This window comes from Rhinolophus sinicus, linkage group LG05, assembly GCF_036562045.2.
Source record: "Rhinolophus sinicus isolate RSC01 linkage group LG05, ASM3656204v1, whole genome shotgun sequence".
Lineage (NCBI taxonomy): Eukaryota > Metazoa > Chordata > Mammalia > Chiroptera > Rhinolophidae > Rhinolophus > Rhinolophus sinicus.
Genome location: NC_133755.1, coordinates 58465537 through 58489616, shown reverse-complemented (window position 1 = coordinate 58489616; position 24080 = coordinate 58465537). Strand labels below are relative to the sequence as shown.

Sequence of the window (24080 nt, the reverse complement as noted above, 5' to 3'; positions counted from 1 at the left end):
GACATACCATCATCAAGAAATCACAAAATATCTTAACTATTCCCCTGACAGCCAAGGCTACTTTCTATTCTGTTAAGTAATTAGCAATCACTCTTGATAATGATGAACTTCCTGGGGCCAATCAGCAATACAATAAATGCAGTTTAGATTTAACAGCTGGTTTTAAAAACACACACATTAAAAAAAAAAAAAAAATGAAAAAAAACAAAAAAACACACCACATAACATAGTCAAGAGTACAAAGTAAGGTAAAAGGTGGATGGGAATGCATTGGATTAACTACATATAACAGTAAATATCTTAGGATATTAATTTGTGAGGTTGTGAGGACGAGAAATATAATTACAGAAGAGAACTAAAATTTCACTATGTGTTCTACATTAATCCATTTAAAATATGCATGCAGAGATACAAATACAAGCTGGAAATGAATCTACTTTCAAAAAGGTTGATTATTTATCACCAAAAATATAATGAACCACAAATGGCATGGAAATCCCAGGTACACAGAACTCTGTCCCTTGGATTAAAAAGAATGTAAGTGCCATTAGACTACTGGTGAAGGTAGGTAGAAGAAAAGAAACCAAATCTGTTTGAAGGTGATTCTGAAATATAAAAACTGAGGAGTTTGCTTTACCTCAAAAAGATTAGCAGTGCCTGGGAGAAGAAACCCAGTCACATTTGGGTCTGGGCTTTTTTATTTTAATGTTCTCTAGTCAGAGCTAATGATTTTGAGAATGCTAAAATGATTCTGCAGATATGGGTAGAGTCCATTTTTATCTCCCATGTACAAGATCTTTAAATAGGAATAAATTAGTGTTAAACATAAGAACAAGACGTATTTTAATGGGACTGTGCTATACATATTCAGGCCTGGGGCAGTGTTTTGAGGGGAGGAAGTTGTGATGGGAGAACTGACATAAATTGAAAGCAAACACCTTGAGAAAACTGGAATCTTTCCACTATAGATGGTCATTTATTTATATTTAAACAGTTATCTACCCAAAATGAGTCACAAATTGCTTTCAGGGAAGGAAGGGGAAAAAAAAAGACTTTGCTACATGTCAGCCTTGCTGTTAATGACTGGGAGGTTAGAAACCTAAAGCATTGGCGCCTATTATCAGCCAAGAAGAACATTTCATGTTTAAAAAAATCCATGAGACTTTGAAGAGATATTTGATCTCCTTAGAAACTGTGACACATTTGAAATACCTTGAAATATCTGCCTACTTTTTCCAGAGTCTATATCAATAACACTTTTGAAAACTCTAGCAAGTCCAGGGGAATAAATAACTCAAGCAAACAAAGACATGCTGAAAAGGTTCAGCCTAATCGCATCTTTTCTCACTTCACGGATGTTTACACGCTTGCAAAAAAGACAATTCCTTTGTGGCAAGCCCTCCTTTCAGTGTTCTAGCCCACTCGCTGCGCTGCCCCTTATCGAACATCAACAATGAAGGCAATTAGAAAAGATGGGTCCTTCCTCTTAAGACAGTGACAGTGGTGAACACAGGGCAGCAATATGCCACTCACCCGTGTGGTGGCCAGGGCAGACAGCAATCAGTCATGGCACTTGGCTCCCTCACAATCTGCTGGGAGGCATGAGTGATAAGACATCTCTAGCTCCCTCCTCCAAGAGGTCAAAAACAAAAATAACTGATAGCTAAATGCAATATGATATCTACTGCACCTCTACTTCTACATTTAAATTAATTTGTTTAATATCTTTTGTTTCTGTTACTACTAATCAGATCACTGACCATATTTTTTATCGAAATGAAGCTGCATCATTACTTTTTTGTTCCCATAGCTAATTTTTAGGGACAAGTTGTGCACTTATTACTTGACACCATAGTTGCTAATTAATGAACTCATTAAGCAGAAGACATAAGTATTAACAGACGTGCAAAGAACTTGGGTGTGTGTGGTTTTTTTATATTAGTATCAGGTGTACAAAACAATATAATGATTAGACAATTACACCCCTCAGAAAGTGATAACCCCCTCCCCAAATCCACTACTCTTCTGACATCGTATGTAGCTATTACAATATCATTGACTATATTCCCTATGCTGTACTTTACATCCCGTAACTATATGTGTGTGTGTGTGTGTGTGTGTGTAGAGAGAGAGAGAGAGAGAGAGAGACAGAGAGAGAGAGACAGAGAGAGAGAGACACTATAGTTGACATTCAATATTTTATATTGGTTTCAGGTGTACAGTGCAGTGATTAGGCATTTATATAATTCCAGGGGGGGTGATTTTAAATCAGGTGATAAAAATTAGCTGCATATATTAACAAGTATGGTGTCTGAAGTGAAAATGACCATCACAGGTATGCTGTGATTGTTGTTAAAAAAAAAAAAAGAAAAAACTGCTTTAAAGCTATTAATATTAGGACATTTACTGATCTGTGATAACTGATAGCTAAAATACTGTGGGATAATTCTCGAGGGGTTGGATTCATCCCAGGTGTATTCCCATTTGATTATGGGATCTTGAAAAGCAAATGTTGTACAGCTTTCAGTTGTGGCTCAATCATGACAGAAAGGAAGACAAGAAGGCAGTTATTTTCTCTGCAGGGCTTCCTTGACTGACGCCAGGGAGTCAGCTGGTGCTCTACCAGCACCGATGCCCAGTGGTTAGTAAATCTGTGTGTAATGGCTCAAGATTCAGTCGGCAAAGTCCTTCGCAGAAAAGCACGGCAATCCCAGTCAGGCTAAGAAAACATCTTCACAGCGTTGCTGAGAAATTTATCAATTGGCTCTCAGGTAACTTTCTTAACTGGACATATTTGTGTCTTCGTTTTAAATTCATTTAGGTAGGTAGTAGCGCTTCATAGTCAGCAAGTCCACTGATTAACTGTCTTCATTTGCATTTTTTCAATTATAGGTAAGTAAACCTTGGGGACTCCCATGAAGGTTTAATTACAGTCAACAAATTTCCTAAATATGGCTTAGAGCCATTTTTTCTCACCATTAAAGGCAGAATAGTTTTTGCTCAACCCCAAACAAGATATGCTTGCTCACCTTGGAATCCCAAGGAGAAGAGGGAGTACGGAGATGTGTTGGTCCTTGGAAAGTTATGAATAGACATCTCTGTTCATCTAGGCAGTCCCCACCTCCTTTTTCTACATTTCTTCCTCCCCACCCCCTTCCTTTATCCCACACTTTACGATCTCCTTTCTGGGTTGTTCCTAAGAAAGGAACCCAAAGGAGAAGTGCCAATATGTTCTTAGGCACAGCCACAATTGGGAGATAATTCCTGGGTACAGAGACAAGCTTCATGTCACCACCATCCAAGGTTCATACTTTGTATCAATTCTTCAACAGCTAAAGCTCCTTTTCACCTTCCCTATAGAAGAGGCAGCTGGCAGAAGACCAGCACCTTGATCTCTCTGTTCCCCTCATTCTTTCCCCCATGAGCAGCATCAGCATGACTGTGAGACAGATCTAACACAAACCACTGTCTCAGAATCCAAGAAATAATGTTTTCATAAAATGGATGAAAGAGCCATTACTGGACCCCATACTATCAGAAAGGTGTAATTATGTAGGCACGTGTTATCTACTGATAAACGATGAAGGTTATTTAACACCTTATGAAATGGCTCCTAGGCTCCAGCATGCAAAGTGCTAACACTGAGTGAAGAATGGACAAACAGGAGTCAAGGACCACAAGTTTGGGTGGATGCTAGTTGGTGGAGGACTGTCCCTAGAAAATAAGCATCACTGACGGCCTTGGATTATTATCTTCCATCCCTTCGATTCTCTTCACATTCAACCACTACCAACTGTGTTCATAAGTTGGGGGGAAATAAACTCCTGTCCAGTCCATGCCCTCTTCTTAACATATGTGTGGGAAGAGCTGATTAAAGCCTGTTGCTGTCTGGGTTCCTGATGAAAAGAGTAAAGAAGAGCCGAACAGATGTCTTCTCCAGAGACTGTTTGCTGCCTCCCCTCAGCATCCTAGTTCCTTCTTCTCCACTCCTTTCTTCCACCAAGCCCTGCACATACTCTTCCCTCTGGTAAGACATTCTCACATTCTATGCTCTGCCTCCTGCTCTCCCTGTTGCTCCCTCCTTTCCTCCTTTCCTCTCTTATTGCAAAAGGAAAGCCTGGGCTCTGGATTGAAAGCCCAAGTTTACACCCTGATCGGAATGATCAATGGCTCTGTGTTCTTGAGGGCTACGTAACCTACCTCTACCTCAAATGTTTTATCTTTAAAGTAAAAATGGAAAACAACAACAATAACAAAACATTTAAGTATTTAGGTATTAAATGAGATAATGGCCTTAAATCTGAGTGCCTGGCACATGGTAGGCCCTTAACAAATCTTCACTTTTATTATTACTGTGGTCTATCTTTCCTGAAGTCACCATTTGAGTCCAAAATAAGTGTTTCTAAAATTATTTTTCTTCATTTACACCTCCTTCCTTTTACTTTCTCCTTTCACGTTTTCCCCCATCCAGCAGTTTGGACTCTCTCTAACCCTCTTTTACTGAAGCTCCCACCACCTACTTTGGCTTGCTTGCAATGCCTGAATATTAGTTTCACTGTTAGGAATAAAGGCATGGAGAGTTCACAAGGGGACTAGAAAAGCACCAAAAAGATTTGTACCTTTTCTAGTAGTCCTGAATCCTTTAGCTGAGGAAAAGGAGGAATCAAGACTTGGTACAAGAAAATAAGCTTTTTGGCTAAAAGTCTTCTACTCCAAATATCTAAGAACATTCATGGCTTAATATGGGTTGGAGGAGGACAAATGGTAGAAAGTCAAGATAACTCTAGTTGGAGATAGAGGGAAGATAATCTAGACTGGGAAGGTGATGTTTAAAGATCTAATTTAAGAGACATAGAAATAGTCAGTGTACAATATTTAACCCAACCACGTACAGGGCCAAAAATTCTAAAAATTCAGGCTCCTCATTTTGGTTAAGATATTTTTCTAATTAAAAAGAAAATGATGTTTCCTGGAAAGCGGAACACTTCAATTCATTTAAAATCTTATATTCTTATCAGAACCAATTGAGAGCCCTAGCTACCTCAAAAATGGAGCTGCTTCTGGCCTGGAAGGGCCCATCAAACACTGATGATCAGCCCCCCAAGCTCTGTGCTTTATCTCCATCAAAAAACAAACACAGGTTCCCTAGACTTGTTTTGTAAAGTCTTAAATCTGTTTTTCTACAAACTGGGTTATTTTTCATCTTTACTTCAGTCTTGAACCAAGTGCTTGCCATATCCAGCTAAGATTGGTCTGTGTCATCATTAAATCCATCCATAGACTTGAGGTATTGAACCTCCATATTCTTTAGAGGTTCTTGAAAGTCTCTTCCAGCTTCTCAGAACATGAGTATAACAATCTTGCTCCCTTTGACTAGACTATGCTCACATTTATTAACCAAATAAGTTAGCAAAGGGCATACTCTGAGAATAGATCTTCTAAAGAAAAAAATCCAAGATGATTAAAAATCAAAATCTAAGGAAGGACATTGTCTAGGCTATGACCTGGAAAGGCCAGGAGAGAGCAAGAAGTAGAACAGATGCAATACTACTACTACTACTACTACTACTACTACTAATAATAATAATAATAATAAACACAAGGGGCAACCTTAAGACAAGCCATATTTGTCGATGCTCCAGGCCTCTTCCAGAACCAATTAAGAAAGGATGGTTGACGTGAGTCACAGTGTCTGTCATTTCTTCATTGGTACCTTGAGCAGACATGCTCAGTCAATAACAGTACTTTGTTCTACTGCTCCTAGAGTTCTTCTCAAAACATAGCCCAGTCAATCACTAGTAACTGAGGAAAGTTAGCAAGCAAGATAAAACCCATTTACCATCTCCTCTATGGGCCTCCCAACCCCCACCCCAACCAAAGGCTATATGCTTTAAGAGTAGTATATTAACATCGTTTCTCCCTCATTATCATAATTTTCTCCTCACGTAATTCATACAGAACGATCTCTTAAATATAATGCAGAAAATTGAAGTGAAATGTTAGAAACATATTACTATAGAAATTAATTCACTAACTTAAAATTTCAACTCTTCTTTCATCACAGAAATGAGAATTACGACAAGAAGAAATGGATATCATTATTCAAGGGTTCATAAGAGGTCGTCAGTATAATGCATGGCTTAAAACCAGTAATTTTAATTAAATGAATTTTAAATCTGAGCAGTTGATCCATAGCTTTTTATAATTGAACATATTTTTCTGCCTACTTTTAAGCATTTTTTTTTTTTTGAGCAGACATCACATAATACCCTCCTTTTTTTTTTTTTTTTCTTTCTCCCTGGTCACTGCTTTTCCCATTATAAGATGTATACCCGCTACCAATTTCATTACATATTCAAATAATTTCCAAGTCTCACAATGCAGTGTGTACACTGTCACAGATTCAGAGAGAAGGTTCCTATCTTTAGTTCAGAAGATAATTCAATGAGTTAATAAGCCTATGTCTTTAACTTAGATCTAGATCACACTTCAGTTTCTAGCAATAGCTGTTACTTTCACAAATAAGACCTCTTGACATTTAGGGAATGATCTAAGCTTCTGCAGATTTCTTTTATTGACTCATCCCAACATTCCAGAGATAGGCAAGAGCTCTCTGATGAACTCCACCTTCTTAGGCTCAGTTGTTGGCAACACAACTCAACCAACTGTTCGGATCAAAAACTCAAAATCTTAGGTTCCACCTTGTTCTCCTTGACCCAGCATCCAATGTGCAGTCACATCCTGCCAACAGCATGTTTGAAATATATCCATTATTTGACCTCTTCTTACCTTCACCACTGTCACCACCATGCTCAAACCATCTCTAGTTGGATTGTGCAATAATTTCCCATAGCTCGTGTCCTCGCTTCCCACCTTTTACCTCCCAGTCTATTTTTAAATAGGAGGCAGAATGATCCTGTTAAATACATTCACATAATGTCATTCTTCTTAACATTGTCTAGTGGATCCCCATTTCAGTCTGAGTCAAATCCAAAGCTATCAAAATGGTCTTCAAGGTCATATGTAATCTGGAACCTAATAGTTCTCATTTCTCCTTTGTTCACTCCTAAATACTGGTCCCTTGGCATTACTCAGATAGACCAGTCATGCTCACACTTCATGGCCTTTGTGTTCATTTCTTTCTCTGCTTAGAATGCTCTTCCCCACATACCTGTGAGCCTTGGTCCCTCACCTTCATCAAGTCATTAATAAAGTTATCAGCATCTTAGTGAAAACTTCCCTTTTCAAATTGCAATTTCATTCCCACACTTATCCCCTCAATTTGCTCTCTTTCTCTGTTTTAATATTTGCCCATAAACTTATCATCATCCAAACAAATATTTTCTTCTTGGGTTTACTGTCCCCCACCCCCTGCTATATTTCAAACACCTAAAACAGTGTCTGGCACACAGGTCTTTACTAAATATTTGCTAAATGTTGTTGAATAATGGCAACTTCATGGATAAGGAAATAAGAGATGACAAGCTTGTCCAAAGACACAAAGCCAGCGTACAATGCCTAGCACATAGCCAGCTCTTCCGTGCATTCTACCTGTTCATTCTACATGGACAACTACTCAAAGACATGATATTGGCAGGAGTGTGGAATTTAGGGACATGATAGAGAAGGTAAATTTTGGCTAAATTGTAATACAAATCATATTACCTCATCTTCTGATGTGTCCTCAGTGATAGAACGTCAGGACTAGGCTTTCCTCAGAAAAACATCCACAATCTTATTCTTTGTGTTTATTGCTTTCAGTGTATAAAAGTCTGAGCTTTCTTTAAGGACGATTTCCCTGTGAATAGCATCTATGAGGCACTGAGCTGTGTTTGCTAGGTACAGTGCTGGTGTCTTAATAAATTATATCTAATCTTCAAAAGATATATAAGGACATACCATCAGTCCTGCTTTACATATGATGAAACTAACATAGAGAAAAGTTAACATTTTTGTGAACTTGGGTTCACAGAATTCATATGACCATCTGTCCACTGTGACACAAGACATGCAGTATTCCTTGACCTGGCTTTCATCATGGCCTTTGCCTGCTTTGAACTCTTCATTCCTGGCTATTGATGCCATTTATCTAGAGCAAAACGTGAGTTATGGTGGGTATTAACTGTTCAAAGACTGAGTCATGCGACTAAGCAGTAATGAGGTGAATTTGCTTATGGCAAAAAAAAAAAAAAATCACGCTAATTTCCAATCCTGTAGCCATGAGTCATATGAGGTATGAAGTAGGCAGGTAGCAGGAACATCACTTTCTACTTATTCATTTTCTTCCCAGCAAGTAAAAATATCATCTATATGTTCAAAGAAAACTTGATTAAATAACAACCTCTAATTCTCCTCCCCTCTAGCCACTCTATATACCACTTCCTATTTATCCAAACATTATGAAAAAACTTTATTCTAAATTTCTACAACATTGTCTTTTAGTCTGCCAGATAGTGGGCACCATGATATAATGTGAGGTTGATTGATACAATTCCTAAGACCCCTACAGATGTATTAGTATATGTCAGAATTCGTAGATAATGGTAACAGCTCCTTCCTGTATTATCTGCTCAATTACTAGTCTATGGGAGATAGCTCGGCAATGCCCTTACATTGTACAAAGCACAAGATTACCCAGTAGAGAAACTGGCTGTAATCTTGGCTGTGCCAGTTACCAACTGTGAAAGTTTGGGGGCACTCCAGTAACCTCTCTGAGTTTCTATTTCTCCACTGTAAAATGTAGTTATTGATTGCAATATGCTTTCATGAGTTACTCTGAGGTCCAGGTGAAAAGGTAAATCAAACACTTCTAAAAGCTTAAATAAGTATGTCACTATCAATGATTACTGTATAACTTCTGGGTACCATTGGAAATCTTTTTTACTATCCATCATAATTTATTGGATCACCTGGATACCTTAGGCCCAAGAAACTGTGCACAGGGAAGGGTATTCCAATAGATGCTAGGATAGTGTGAGGGCATCATAAGCCCCAGCAAGACAAGAACAAGATACTTCCAATGGGAGGTAAGCTTTCTTCTTCCACCTGACAGTGCGAATAACTAGGGATGAAGGACGGATGTGGTGGGGTAGCTACAATCTCACTTTTCCCATTTATGGAGAACGGTCAGGAAATGTGATTCTCAAAAGAAATAAAACATAGGCACCTGCTACTAGAGGCCTAAGAACTGGTTATGGAGTGCAGCCCAAAAAGAGATACAAAAAGTCAACCAAAAAAGGAGGTAAACCGTTCTTGTAATATAAGCAGCCAGATCAGCCCTGGAACTGTCTTTGGGGATTCCACCTCAATTCCAATTACATTTCTTGCTAGAATCCAATAATCAATTGCTTATTTGGTGCTTTATCTTCAAAAGCTTTGGTTGTACATGAAAGTCTTGTCTTCAGAACTAGACTTCTGGCTATTTATGAATAAGGACTTCCTATTTTTTTTACTAGCATGTTCTCCACAAAGGCTAGCACCACATAAGCCATATGGGATTGGGTAGGCATCTCCCTAGTGTTTAGTCAACTGAATGATGCATTCTCAGTTTAGGCTGCCTCTACAATTGACCTGTAAGACCAGCCTACTGACCGGTACTTCTGTTTATTGGGTTAATGTACTTGGATATTTTCTAGATCCAATACTTATTGAGCACCCCGAGTAATTAGATCTTTCTTATGTCACATCACTTAATCCTTACCACCACCACCCCCCAAAAAAGTGATACATCACTTTATCCTCACTATCCAACAGATGAGGGAACTGAGAGAAGTAACTTGCTAGCTAATAAGATAATTAGCAGGGATGTAAATGCACGACGTCTGTTTCCAGGTATCGGGTATTTAGCAATATTCAGAGCTCCACTGCTCTTGAATAAAATAAGAAATGAAGGGCACTTAAGGTGGTTCCCCTGAGAAGCCAGGATACTTCCCCATTCAGGGCTTGGCCTGGTTTGCAACCTTATAGTCTGTTTTTCCTGGAGTGACTATACTTTTATGGGAAAAGCAGCAAAAGCACCAGAGGGCTCGTTTCAATCTAAAACTGGAAATATTTTTTCTTTGGTCCAACAAAGAACCTCTATAGATGGACACCATATTGTCTGTTCCCTTGCAAAAGAGGTTGAGCTATATAGGAACCTTTCAGAACCACAGATTAAAGGCCAGAGAATCCTCAAAAGGCTGGAAATGCATAACAGTATTGCCAAAAATCATAGAAAAAAATATTAGTGGTTCCTTTGAAAGAAAGCCTCAAATCTATAAAATTGGAAAACTTCTTTGGGAAAAAAAAAGAACTTCCAAGAAAATGATAACTTTTAACCACTGAATAAAGGTGAACATTAAAGGGTTGGAGAGAGTGTGGTACAGTATCTTACCCCAACTAAAAATCATGCTTACCATTAAGATGAAAGTTTCCTGAGGGCAGAATCCCTGTCTGGAGTCCTTGTGAATCTAGCCTTTGACAAAGTTAAATCACCTCCATATTTATTATAAGATGTAAAGGCCACCTCATTACTTCTTTACCTGATACACTAAAAATTGCCAAGGCAAATTCTTCAAATACATCACAGCTACATCTCTGAAAGAAAGTAATCTCTGTTATATCTGGAGTCTCCACCTGTTATAGCTCTCCAACTTTCTTTTTTAAAATTAAGGTATGAAACATTCTATTTCTACCTACAACTTGCTTGGTTTCAAGGGCTCGCCCTCATTCATTTCAGCATTGCAGTACTAACTACTATCTTTAAAATAGCCACATACGTAATTTGGGTCTCAAGGAGACCATCAGCCTGATGCATTTCTTAATATTATTTTTAAGAAAAAAATATAAAGTATTACCGCTTTTTTTCTTATTTAAAAAATTGTTATTTGTTATCTCATCAGGTGGGGATTAGTAATATACAGAGAGAATAAGTTATATGCAATGATATGTAAAAAGGGTTTGTTAAAAAAAAGTGCTATAAAAAGTTGACTTGTTTTAACCTCAATACCCTTGTTTGTAAAAGTCAAGAAATTGAAGTCATTTTGCCTTGTTCAAAGTTTTAAATAATACTCTACCAAAGCCCTTGATTGCCATTGAGAGCAGCATTGCTTGTATTTCTAAGACAGGAAGATTGAAGGTAACCAACCAAAGAGGGAGGTGGACAAGGACCTTTAAAAGGTACAGTAAGGTGATGGCCAGAGGACGACTGTGATGGCTTCTCAGGCGTCTTACTGTAGGAAAGTTCACATCTACCCTGATGCCAGGAGCAGAGTAGGCATTTGGCAGCTGAAACTGGAATTACTATATCTGCCATCTGCCACCTCTCCAGAGGGAAGAAGTGAAAGCCTTCCTTTCAATAGTATGTATGTCCTAGGTGAAAGGTCAAGGTCTCAACCAGATCAATGTTTCTCATCAGGGGGCAGTTTTGTGTCCCCACTCCAGGATATACAGAGAGTGCCCCAAAAATGTATACACATTTTAAGAAAGGAAAACTGTATTAAAATGATAATACTCAATACATATCGATAACAAAAGACGAATGCAAGTCACGTTTGACTTCTGCAATTACAAGAGGTGCTCAAAGTGGTCACCATCAGCATCCAGACACTTCTGATTATGGCGAGCTACTGCTTGAGTAACGCTGACCAAAGTGTTCACTTGTATACATTTTTTGGGCACCCCTGGTATTTGACAATGTCTGAGGATATCTGATCACCCCGACTGGGAAAAGAAGTTTGCTACAAGCAGCTGGTGGGGAGACACCAGAGATGTTGCTAAACATCCTACAATGGACAACCACAAGAAGCTCACCCTCCCCACCCCCAAATTGAGCATTGTCCAGACGAGGCTAGACTGAACTAGCCTAATGGAAGAAGCCAAGAGGTATCTTAGGACAGGGCCGCAACTGACTTTATGTCTTGGACGCTCTCACCGTAGCTCACAAGGCTTTCCTCCCTAACGTTTCCTAGACCAGTATTTTTCCAAAGTGTGATTGATCTTAGAGCCATAGGCATCAAACACATTTAGGAATAAAAGATTCCTGATCTCCAACTTGAGTTTCAGAACTGTGGAGGCAGAGCCCAGGAATCTTCATTTTAATTTGCTACTCATGTGATTCTGCTACAGATTAAAATTTGAGAACTACTACTTCACTTTTCTGTTGAGGTCATTCGCTTCAACATTTTAACGATCACTTACTATCTGCAAGCAATTCTTCTAGGACTCCCAATGACAAAAGAATGTAATCTCTGTGAGGGCAGAGACCTTGGCTGGTTGTTTACCACTGTATGTCCAATGGTTCAGCTGGGGTTAACATAATCAAAGAGAACAAGAGGGCACCTACATCCTCAAAAAGACAATCATCATTTCAAAGAGACATGATAATGGAGAAAAATTAGCTACCCATTTATTTAGTACTTCTACATTCTGGGTACTATGCTAACTGTGTGGCACATACTAACACATTTAATCCTAATAACAATGCAATAAAGTAAATATTAATATCATTCTCACTTTAAATCTGAGAAAAATGGGGGCTCAGAGAGGTTAAGAAACTTGCCCAAGGTCACACAGCAACTACTGGAAGTCAGAATGCAATTTGTGTTCCAGTTAAGAAAGGGTATACATGGGTAAAAACTGCCAACCTCTGCCTAACAGTCTCCAGTATTTTTTTTCAGATTTCTCATATGATGTAATAAATTGTTGAGGTGGGGGGACAGATGTTCCCGGGAAATCTCCTTAAAGGATGCTAACACAGCAAAGAGTACACCATTCTGCCCTCTCACCTCTTTTATTCTTTCCGTATGGAAAATGGAAAGATAGAGAATTTGCAGTCATTTTGGAGAATTAGCAGTCATTTTGGACCAAAAGATGAACTTGAGAATAGAAGCCCCATATTAAGTAGAGCAGACCATAAAGTCAGAAAGGGTCTGAGCCCTTGGTGCCAGAGTCTGGGCTCAGTAAACTGGCCCTGAACTCTATATGGAACTATTTTATGTGAGAGAGAAATAACTCTATTTGGGTGATTTATCATATGGAGTTGAATCTAAATCTAATTAAAACATGTGAAAGGCTTTATAAAATTACTAATACTATTATTGGGCATTAATAATTTAGGATATTTAATTAACAGCAATATTTCACATCTACATATAATTAACATTTTAATATATCATAACCTTCATGTTGGAAGGCAAATGAAACCAACCATGTCACTGGGGGCCTTACTTTCAAATTACTCTATAAAATAAATTACTAATTTGATTAATTCAGTTCTTTTGAAAGAAATTCTATGTTTCCATAATATAATCCTTTAAAAACTCTGCATAATGTACCAGAAAATTTAAAGTAAATTACAAAGAAATTCATTATCTAGAAAACAATTTAATTACTTAATTTTTTTTGCCCTAATTCTTAGGTAAATAATGCACTTTGAAATCTAGTATTTAAAATTAAGTCAGATGCTTTCATATAGAAATGAATGAATGAATGAATGAATGAATGAATGAATGAATGACAGACTTCAGAATCACTGGGATTTTTCAGTGTAATAACGTATTACAATGGAAAAAAGGATGACAAAAATGCTAATGAATTAAGGACGCGTTAAGCGCTCACTGTGCAAGGAACCAGGGAAAAATGAAGATTCAGACATTTCCTATCTTTATAGAGCTTACAGACTAGTTGGGATACATAAAATGAAATGTTGTTACATTGCAGTGTTCTACCAGGAATGACAGACAAAACTCACCATGCTGTGGGAGAACATCAAGGGAGGCTTCCTGGAAGCACTACAATATATCAACCACTAACTTTGTGACCTCCAGGACATTTCTTCAATTCTCTGAACCTCATTTACCTAATATTTTTAATAAAGATGACAGTGTCTCCGCCATAGGATGATTATGAAAACAGACTGAATAATGCATTTAAAGTGCTTAGCACAGTGCCTGCCATATACGCAGCCCTCGATCTTAGCATAATAATAATTATTTATTACATGCAATTGTACCATGGTCCCTCTAAGTGGTATTACTACTCCAATTTATAAACTAAAATCAAATGCTCAGAGGCTCAGAATGTTACCCAATATCACCCAGAATGTAAAACACAGTTGGTTTCCAAATTCATATCTAACAGTAATACCTCACTTATAATTTTAAAATCTACCTTAGGAGAAGAGGGTATTCTCTAACTTATTTTTCAGATCTCTAACATCAAAACAATGTGGCTGTTACTCTTCTCTGCTTGGCTTTTATTCAGGTAAAAGGCTAGGCCTTTTGGTAAATAATTTTGCCCGGCACATCTTTGTAGAAACACCCAAGGCTACATTGGTTGGTATAATAAACACAATGACAGACCTACATGTCATTGGTAAGGAAACACTGAAAAAAAAAAAAAGAAAAAGATTTTTAGGTCATCATGCCTAAACTAATTTGTTCATTTAATGACAAGCACTGGCTTCCTATCAGTCAACTGCTTCTAGAATGTGACAGTATCACCATCTCTGCCAAAGAAGTTACTGCAATTATCTGCACACAAATGAATATGGAGAAAAAGCAAGGTTCCTTCTCATTTCTTGACGTCCAAGCAAGGAAATTCTCAGAAAACACAAAAGATTCTAACAATCTACAGCAGCAGAACTGTATGTAAAGCAATGAGCAGGTTAAATCCCGATCTGGTCCTCAATGATGTGATCTGAGACCCATCTTCTTCCAGACCAGGTTTATGCTCCTGTTTTAGTCAAATGGAAAATACTTCTCTAGGGCCTCCCTCTTCTTACATCTTTGAACACTTGTATAACTTTGTGCACAGATTGACAGAGTATAAGATGCTACCATTAAGAAAAAAAAAAAAAAAAAGAGAGAAAAAATTAGCACTTGCAAATGATTATTGATTCAAACATATTGTTATGTAATTAATACTTTTCACCAGAGACTATATGGGTCAGTCGCTATACTGGCATGACAGCCTGATTTTTCCAGTCTTGATGGGAATGTTAATATATACATTTATTACTTTTTCAATGAAGTTCACCTAATTAAAATTAAAAAGCAGCCAAACAGCTCTACCAAAGGACACCACTCAGAAACAAAATGCTCTCCACCATTGCCTCTGTCCCTTATTTTGGCACAACTTGGGAGCTGAGGAAAAACTTAGCTCTAAACTTCATTAACTCTTTGCATTGGAGCATGACAATGAAAGATGCAAGGTGATCCCTTAAATGTATGTAGTTTCATGCCTTTCCTTCAAGGAGATTTGATAGCATCACTTAGTAATTCTTTTACATAATAACCATCATTCTTAGAAAGCTCTATTTTATGCTTAACCAAAATCCAAACCGTTTTTCTCAAGAACATTCTTATATTACCTATAAGTCCTATTTTCCCCAAATCTTTCATTCTTAAAATTTGCGTTCTTTTCCCCCTGAAACTTCTTCCAAGAATATAGAAATATAATGGGTTAGTTTTGTTGCCTTGTACAGGTTCTGAACTTTGGTGTGAAAATGAATCACCTAGTATGTGTTGGGGTGGGATGGGACAGGTAATTACAGATTCCAACAACCTACACCCTACAGTCATGGCTTGAAATGGTCTCCGTCTGCAGCATGGCCCAGGATTCTTCATTTTAACAGCATCCTCCCACCTCTTGCTGGGTTTAACATGCAGCTGATCCTCTGACTGTTTTGAGAAACACTCACTGAAATCACAATGGGTCAGAAAACTTTCTTTGATATCCAGCCCCCACCTATCTTTCTAATTTCACCTTTTACTTTCCTCCATCTTTCCACCTGTCTCTGGCATTTTCAGGTCCAGTCAGTACAGAATACATCTAAAACCGTACAACTGTGGGCTTTTGTCTCCTGGGCTAATCCTTTCTCTCCTCTTCTACCTTGGAACCTCTATCCACTTATCTGTGGAGACTTAAAAAAAATAGTACCCCTTTGATGAAGCTTCTTCCCCCCTCTTCTCTAAAGGAGTGCACACATCACTTTGTATATATTTCTGTTGGAGTGATTATTATAATCTATCACAATTATTTATTATGTCTGTTGTCCATGCCAATGCCATGTCCATCCATAGGAGAGTGAATATCACATGTTATTTACTCAGTAAATGTTTGTTGAATGATAAATCTAGTTAACCCTCTAGTTCTAAATTACCTTTAGGGACATGTGGGGGAAAGGGGGGGCAGTTGTCATCCCTGTAACCGTTCTCTTGAGACAAACATAATTCTAATATTTCTAACTTCCTTTAATAATCTATATAGTTCCACAAACAATGTAATCCTATTTGGACTTATTTGGGAGAAATTCTTAAAGAGAATGTGCCTTTCTTTGTAAAACTGATTGTGATCATACTACATCATCATTCCCATATAGACAAGTTTAGCTTTTGAAAATGATTTCCTGAGACAACATACCCTAGAAATTAATTTTTAGATATGAAATTAAGAAACATTTCAGTGGATGATGGAAACCAAGTCCTTAGAATCTGGGCAAGTGGTAAAGCAGTTCCATTCATGGAAATCCCGTCTGTTAGAAAGGCCAAAGTAATAACTTGGAAGGTACTTGGATGGAAAGAAATACAAAAAACAGTGATGCAAAGTATACAACGCAAATCAACTACAGCAACAGGGAGGCTTTGAAATGCAAGTGTTCTTTTTTGTCAGTGTGGAGAAATCATACCCAAATCAATAACCTCTTTCCAATTGTATTGAGGAAAGTATTGCATAATCAGGTGCAGTTTTACTTTGTGCTTAAATCTTCACAATATTGGCTGTTTGAGACCAGAATCTGACATGAGTCTTACTCAGTGCACAGAGAAACTTCCTTTTGTTTTGGAAAACCATCCTGGTTACATGGATTCTCATTAGCTTATGGGTATTTTCTGTGACCATCGATGTTTCTAAACCTCTCAATGTTAATCCCTCTGATTATTCAAAGTGATAATTTCTTTCTACCTCCATCAGAAAACCAGAAAGTCTCAGAGCTCGAGTTTCCATCTGTCCCTAATTCCTTCCTTTTATTTATTTCTCTTTCACATTTGTAGCTGTGAGTTATCATGCGACCTTTAGTGTAATAGAAAACGGCTGCCTGATTATATCTTAATAAATAACCACTGTAATTCACTCACTTGCAGTCTCCTGAACTCTTCTAAACAATTATGTCATATATTGTAAAGTTAGCATGTGATGAAGGGGAAAGGGACTCGGGAAATGCACGGGGCTGGATTATAAGCAAAGACTTTTGATTCTGATAGTGGCATATCTAAACACAAGATCCTTGGTAACCTTGACAATTCTGTGGTCTCGCTTACCTTGAATTCTTCCCTGCCCTTCAATGTGTGACAACACAAATCTAAACCATACTCTTCAGAGTTAACTGAAGTCCTCAGATTCTCACAAAGACTTCTCAGGGCAATCCAGCCCAGCGATATTGCTTAGTTCTTGACGCTTACTGTCTTCACCCCTAAATTGACACTTGGCATGTGTCTAGACTCCCAAAAAGGTTGTACATTCCTCGAGAGTAGGGGCCAAATCTTACATGTCTTTTATCCCCCATAGCGCATAGGTCAGTACCCACCAATTTCCAATTCACCAACTCTTCCCAACCCCACAAGGTAATTCTTGCAATATTGCATAAGTCATTTTGGATGAGTTTCAATGAGACCTAGCTCCACCTATTTCCTAGATAAGGATTTTTTTAACATAAAAAAATCACAATAACATTAAAGAGTTAAAAAAAATCAGTCTTCCAAATCAATACATATCAATCATGGGCTTGAAATTGTCCATTTAAAAGAAAATGACCCTCTTATATTATTAACCAAATAACACTACATCAGATATAGCGTACATTTGAAAACCTGGTTTGGACTGAAATTTTCTTTCTGGTTTGAATAATTGTATGTCCCATACAAAAACTATGTCTCAACCACTATTCAATCGATTTCCATAAATGTTCTGAATAAATAATTTATTCAAAAAATAGATTATAAAACCATAGAATTTTAGAGCAAGGGTACTTTAGGATCGATGTATCTACTAGGTCACCTATCATCGTTTTGCAGATGAGAAAACAGAGGCCCAAAAGATCTAAGTAATTTAGTGTGAGTTACCTAATTAGTCAGTGACCAAAATAGGAACAGTGTTCAGACCCCAAATTAATGCAACTTCTGTTACATTTCACTGTTTCATTTAGAGCACAATCTATGCATGTATTTTTAAATTATAACTTTAAACTTTAATACATAAAAAATGAATTAAAAAAAACACACACTGAACACCACTATAGATGAAACATGCACACGAGGATAAACAGTTGCATGCACAATGCATGCCATGAGAGACGCTCCGGGTTTGCACAAGTGCACAACACAACCGTTCTTAACTCACGAAGTTTAAAGGTGACTGTATCCCAAAGGTTTGTAAAATATGAGCATTTCTTACCTGGCGGCTGTATGAGGGTTGATAAAAGACATTAAAAACTTGAGCTATGATTAGACATCAGATTTTTCTGGCACTGAAGGGTGGGTTACAGGGCTCTAGCATTTTTAATGGAAGGTAGGCCAGAGAGAGACTTGAGAGGGCTGACTCAACATACATGACTTTGGTTGGCATAGTTACCCACATGGCAATATGAAGTGAATGGCAGGTGATTATCTCTTAAACTTTCCTATTGTGCAGTTATGGCTCTGTTTTTCCATATTATGCCTGAAGTTGTTACCGTTACAGTCACTTTTTTAAGTTAGAGAGCTTAGGTGGGAAAATAACTTCAGAAGTCACCACACTACTCCACCCCAGTTAATGAAAATGGCAGGATTAGTTTGAGTCCATTTTTGGACTAGTGTTTTTGAACCGTAAACATTCATAAGTTGGGAGGGGGGAAGAGGGGACGAGCTATACATAACAGAAAAGGTATTGATGAGAAAAGACTCCTTTTAAACGGCCCCAGTTCTCCAACACGGATGTCCATACATAACAAGGGCTGTATGTATACTTAGAAAAAATAAAAGATACCTTCTTACCATATTTTATAATATGCATGATACACACCAGGATGCTTTTATCACACCTCATGAAAAGTAACAGGGCCTCACATTCTGGCGGTCAGATCCTTTTAAAAACACCCACTCTGACACTGAACATCCCTTAAAGATTTAACCACCCCTCTGAACTTTCTTTGCCCTTTTATATAAATGCTGACATCTTGACAGTTTTAATAGGTACCAAGGAGAGAACAAGGAAGGTGGAAAAAAACACTCACTCCAGTTGATCTTTTCTTTCTAAATACTAAAACACATAAAAGGCTTAATCAGTAATAATAGAAACCCAAATGAAACAAAGAACAGCAGCTTTTCACAGCTCTTAACTACCAAGAAATCCTACAAAACAGCATCCGTGCTCAGTGTTCTGACATGCAACAACAACAAAAAGACAGCAAATTGGGTTGTGACACTTAAAATGGCTGTACCCTTCATCTTGCAAGAATGGTGACTCTATTTAAAATAAATATTTTAAACAAATATTTTAGTCTTTGTATTAGAAAGTTTTCATTTGTTTCTATCAAAGCCCAAATTGTTGAAAATCCTTATGTGTCAGTTTCTTCACAGTTTTACCCCACAATTTTAGAAGAGCAGACTGATTCTCTGGGCAAACATCACTAAAGGATATTCTGTGATCCTGAAATCTTTCAAATGAAGAAGAACACATTCTCCTAACGAGCCTTCCTTAGAGAAGCTCCCTGAACGACTACAGAATGGTTTCATTCCACACGTGCCGTCACTTTCAGTCCCAATGGGAAGAAAGACTGAGAAACAGAGGAATGAAAATACCATTTCCATGCTTGAAGAGTGTATCTGTACTATGGAATTCTTGACTCATATAAATAATTAATAAGTAGATCCTTTGTCCAAGTTGGTTAACAGCAAGTAAGGAGGGCTTGAGTGATCACATCTTTACTTTGTTGAAATCCCATCCCCCTGCTTTCAAAAGTAATGTTTATAGTGAGACAGATTAGATTAGAAAGCAAAGTTACTCACCATGGAGGAATCACTGCTTCCACTCCCGATCGGAGCTCCCTCAGCACAGGTTGGGAGGTGGGTAGAAAGTTGACTAGCCCTGCCCCCATCTATGACATCACAATCTACCTCATAAAAGGTAGTGAAAGTGCTCTGAACTCCTGTCTGATTTCCGAGAGATACAGAAAAGAGAAAGTGAGAGAGAGAGCAAGAGAAAAAAAAACAAAACAAAAAAAAAAAACCGTACCTAATTGGGAAGGGATTAGGGAGGTGGAAGAGGGAGTAGGTCATTGGGAGAAAGACGCTTCTGAAGGAATTAGGTGCTGAAAGAGATGGGTGGGCCTCTACGATATTAAGCATCCCGGCCATTAGGATTCCTCATGGGCTCTCTTGAACAGGTAAATGGACCACCTGGGAGAAGGAGGATGAAGAAGCACCCAGCCTTTTCAGGCACTGTGGGGGACAACTGTAGTGGGTTTAATGGAAATGAATCCCATTTTTAAAGCATTGAAGATCCCAAGAGAGCAAGCAAGGGCTGAAGCTCTTAAAGCCTGGAACAACATGTGGGGAATCTCAGATGTCTTTCCTGCAAGTTCCATTGCCCTGCTGTATGACTTTCATCAAAGCCCTGGGGCCTCTGTACATCCAGCCCATAATGGTACTAAATGGATACTTACCTCATTCATTGGAATCACTGAAGAACTAGTGAATTCATCGTTGCTAGAATTGCAACTCTTTTTACTCTTCCTTTCTACACCCAAGGGTGGATTGTGTGACAAGCATAATTTAAAAGATAAGCCAATAACCAATGCATATTTCTACGTGTAGAATTTCTACTTCTTAAAATGTTATCTTTGACATAAAATATTACTGACAATCTACACTAAGTTTTTCCATGTATACCAAACATACATGTAAAAGGGGTAGTTAGAGCCACCTCTGAAACTGGAGAAAAATCAAACAGCAAGATTTTTCCAATAGTAAGGTCCCCCGCACTGCCACTCTCAGAGGTCAAGTTTAAGTGACTTAGTAATGCTAAGTGATGATTTCTTGTCACACGCAATTCTGCTATAGTTATATAGTTATAGTTTTGTTTAACCTCTGAGTCCATTTCTTTGGTGGGGGGTGAAATAAGCTAAGATGGGAGAATAATGTGGAGAGGACCAAGGTTTTTTTTTGTCAAATAGAGATTTAGAAATTTAAAATCATAAACTACTCCAAGTTGTCAAGTGGGTATAAAAAAAAAAAAAAAAAAGGAAGGCTTGATATTGATGAGCAGGCAGGTCCTGAAACCATCCACATGGAACACCTCTCTTTCCACAGAAAATATTTCAGTAAAAGTAAAGATTCACAATGATAGCTTGTAATTCATGGCATAGTAAATGGGTAAAGCCCAAAGGCTGTTTCTGTATGCAGATAAACAAAATTCCCAATTTGGAATTATTTTCTTATGTTTGGAATCAGTACAGTTCTATTTCTAGTTCTGTCATTCTTAGCTCACTAAATACATAAGTGAATTAGGTAATCACAATGTAAAATTAAGCAAAATTGGCAGATTAGGGAGCATTTTGAAACACGGAAGCTACTAAATTCAAACTAATGACAGATATGGCAACATTACTATCATCTTTTACTTCAAAATAAATGTGAAAGATATTTAAAGAATGTTCTAAAAGAATTAAAGACAATAGAAAAGGAAAAAAAAAATATCTGTCAGATAAGAGAGAATGAAATTTTTCCTTTATTTGACTTTCTCTAATTAAATGAAGCAATAATACCCTGTATATGTTTTCCTTATTCTAGTTCCATTTTCAACAATTCCAAATCTAAATTCAAGTTCTATATTCAACAGCTTTTGTTCCATGAGATTTCCCAATTAATGGCCCTATAAAGTCTTATTGTCTTCCAATTTTTACATATGGGATCATTGACTAGTTGGCTTATCCTTGTTTTTTATGCTTGATAACAATCCCATTTAGTTTTAGAAATTAGGCATTTCCTGATTTTGCCATTGTAGATAACTCATTTTCCATTATTCCTCAGTTTCAAAAAGACTATTATGTATTCAAAACTTATTTGTGTCATAACACCTTTTTTACAAAAGTTAAAAGTAATTATTTTAAGAATAATGATGCAGTTGCCCATTCTTCCAATAAACACCTTAAGATTTTTACTACCCAACAAAAAAGGTACACTTCTCCCTATGTTAAGATAGTAGAATAAAAATGGAATTAAATACTTTTTAAATATTGATATAAAACAAACTGGAATTAGATTATAATCTATGTTATATCTTATTAATTATCTGTTGTTTCTTTGGAAATGGAGCATGACTTCAGGAACCCAATGCAAAACTAGGCTGCATCAAAAGGATGCAGAGTGATGAACTGTGCTGGCTTTTTAATATGATTGATTGTGATAATGTCATTAGTTATATTAATTAAAATACATTTTTCTTTAAAGACTGTAATGCCAGGATCAGATAATTTCCAAATCTTCTTAGGATCTAGCCTCTTGACATTGTTTATGAAAACTAAATCTTACTGCAATTATGGATTGGATGCATACTTTTTAATGACATCACATAAATTGATTAGTTAGCCCTTCCAAGACATGGTATGAAGTGGGTGCAAGATTTCAGTCAAGAGACCCCATTATTGAAATCATAATTTTACTCTGACCAGAGAGATGTAGGGTTGCTTTCAATGTTTCTTTGTTGGGGGAGAAAAAAAAGGTTTTATTTAAATTCTTGGTGAAAAAATTTGAGAAAAGTGAGGTGGAATAATTCGTATACTCTGAAAGAATAACCTGCAGATGTATTTACAAAGTAGTTCGCCATGGAAGACATAATCAGGAAGTTGGCATGCAATTTTATCAAAATGTTATTATGAAAGAGTAATATCTCAGCAAGAGAGAATCCGATTTTGATAGCAACAACAGATTTGAATCAGAAGTTCTTAGATAAAAATATTACATTCTGAGTTGGTTTTATGATAGAGTTTCACACATAGACCCTTAAGCTTGAAAGAGTACATGGTTCTTAGAAGATGATACTGACTAGAACTTCTCTAGGATGTTCTCTCTCACTTGCAAAATAGATTTGCAAAAGGAAATGGATAAAAGTAGTCCAGAGACAAGTTGTGCAGATTTGACAGAACATCTAGCCAGAATTCCAGGAGGTGTAGTTCATTATCAGCAAGGCATCTGCACAGATGAAGGTATTCAGAGAAAAGCAATAACATAAAATATATTATTGATAGTGAAGGAATTAAAAATCTAAATTAAGAAAGCTTGCCTTCAAGAAAATAGGATTAGTATAAAATATTTGAAATGTATTTATTGTCCAGAAGGAAAATGACTGTTCAAATAGAGCAAGACAATGTGTTCTGAAGCAGAAAAAGAAATCAGAACTAAGAAAAAGCACCAAACACTGCCCATCCAGAAGTCATTCCTGTTCGTAAGATACATAGGCCATAACATGGCACATATTTGTTTGCTAAGGCCTGTGATCAAAGCCATATTTTATAAATCACTTAAATTAAGCTGGAGAAAGCATTTGACAAAATAATCTGTAGGGGCAGAATACAGATGACAGCAAATTGAACACACTTTTTATTCTAGAATATAGTAAACCAAGAAACACAGTGACTACACAGATATAGCCATCAACAGACATCCTGATATTCTAGCTGAGAATGCTGAACAGTAAAGTGAAAAACTAAATGGAAAAACAAAACAAAACACAAAAGGCTACACAACCTAATTAAAGCACAATGGGCGGAAAAATTTATCCTTTTCACGGAAATTATTTTCTATTAAAGATAAAGGACTTTGAATGCCCTCATCCAACTGCTATTTAGCATATTCCTCTTACGTAGTTGGAACGCAATAGAAATGTTCACGTCAACAAATCATAAAATATCCTTATGTGAACAAGAAATAAATACAACTCTTTGAAGTTCTGATTTTTAGTTTGTCATTAGAAATTAGGAACAACATCTGGAAACACTGATCTTTTTCTAGAAAAATACTGTCAAAATTTTATAAAATCCAGTACAGAAAAAAATCCTGTATCAGTTT

The 24080-nt window shown here is 37.1% G+C and overlaps 1 protein-coding gene across 8 annotated transcripts in view; it reads right to left on the bottom strand.

Moving 5' to 3' along the window:
- Positions 1-24080, bottom strand: part of CTNNA2 (catenin alpha 2) — a 1048744-nt gene that overhangs the window by 7393 nt on the left and 1017271 nt on the right. For 4 of the 8 annotated variants that reach the window (XM_019750019.2, XM_074332252.1, XM_074332255.1 and 1 more), the window contains one exon: positions 20022-20165. The exons of the other annotated variants lie outside the window; for them this stretch is intronic. In XM_019750019.2, coding sequence (XP_019605578.1) covers positions 20022-20165 — 144 coding nt within the window. The remainder of the gene's footprint in view (positions 1-20021; positions 20166-24080) is intronic. 8 annotated transcript variants of the gene reach the window in all.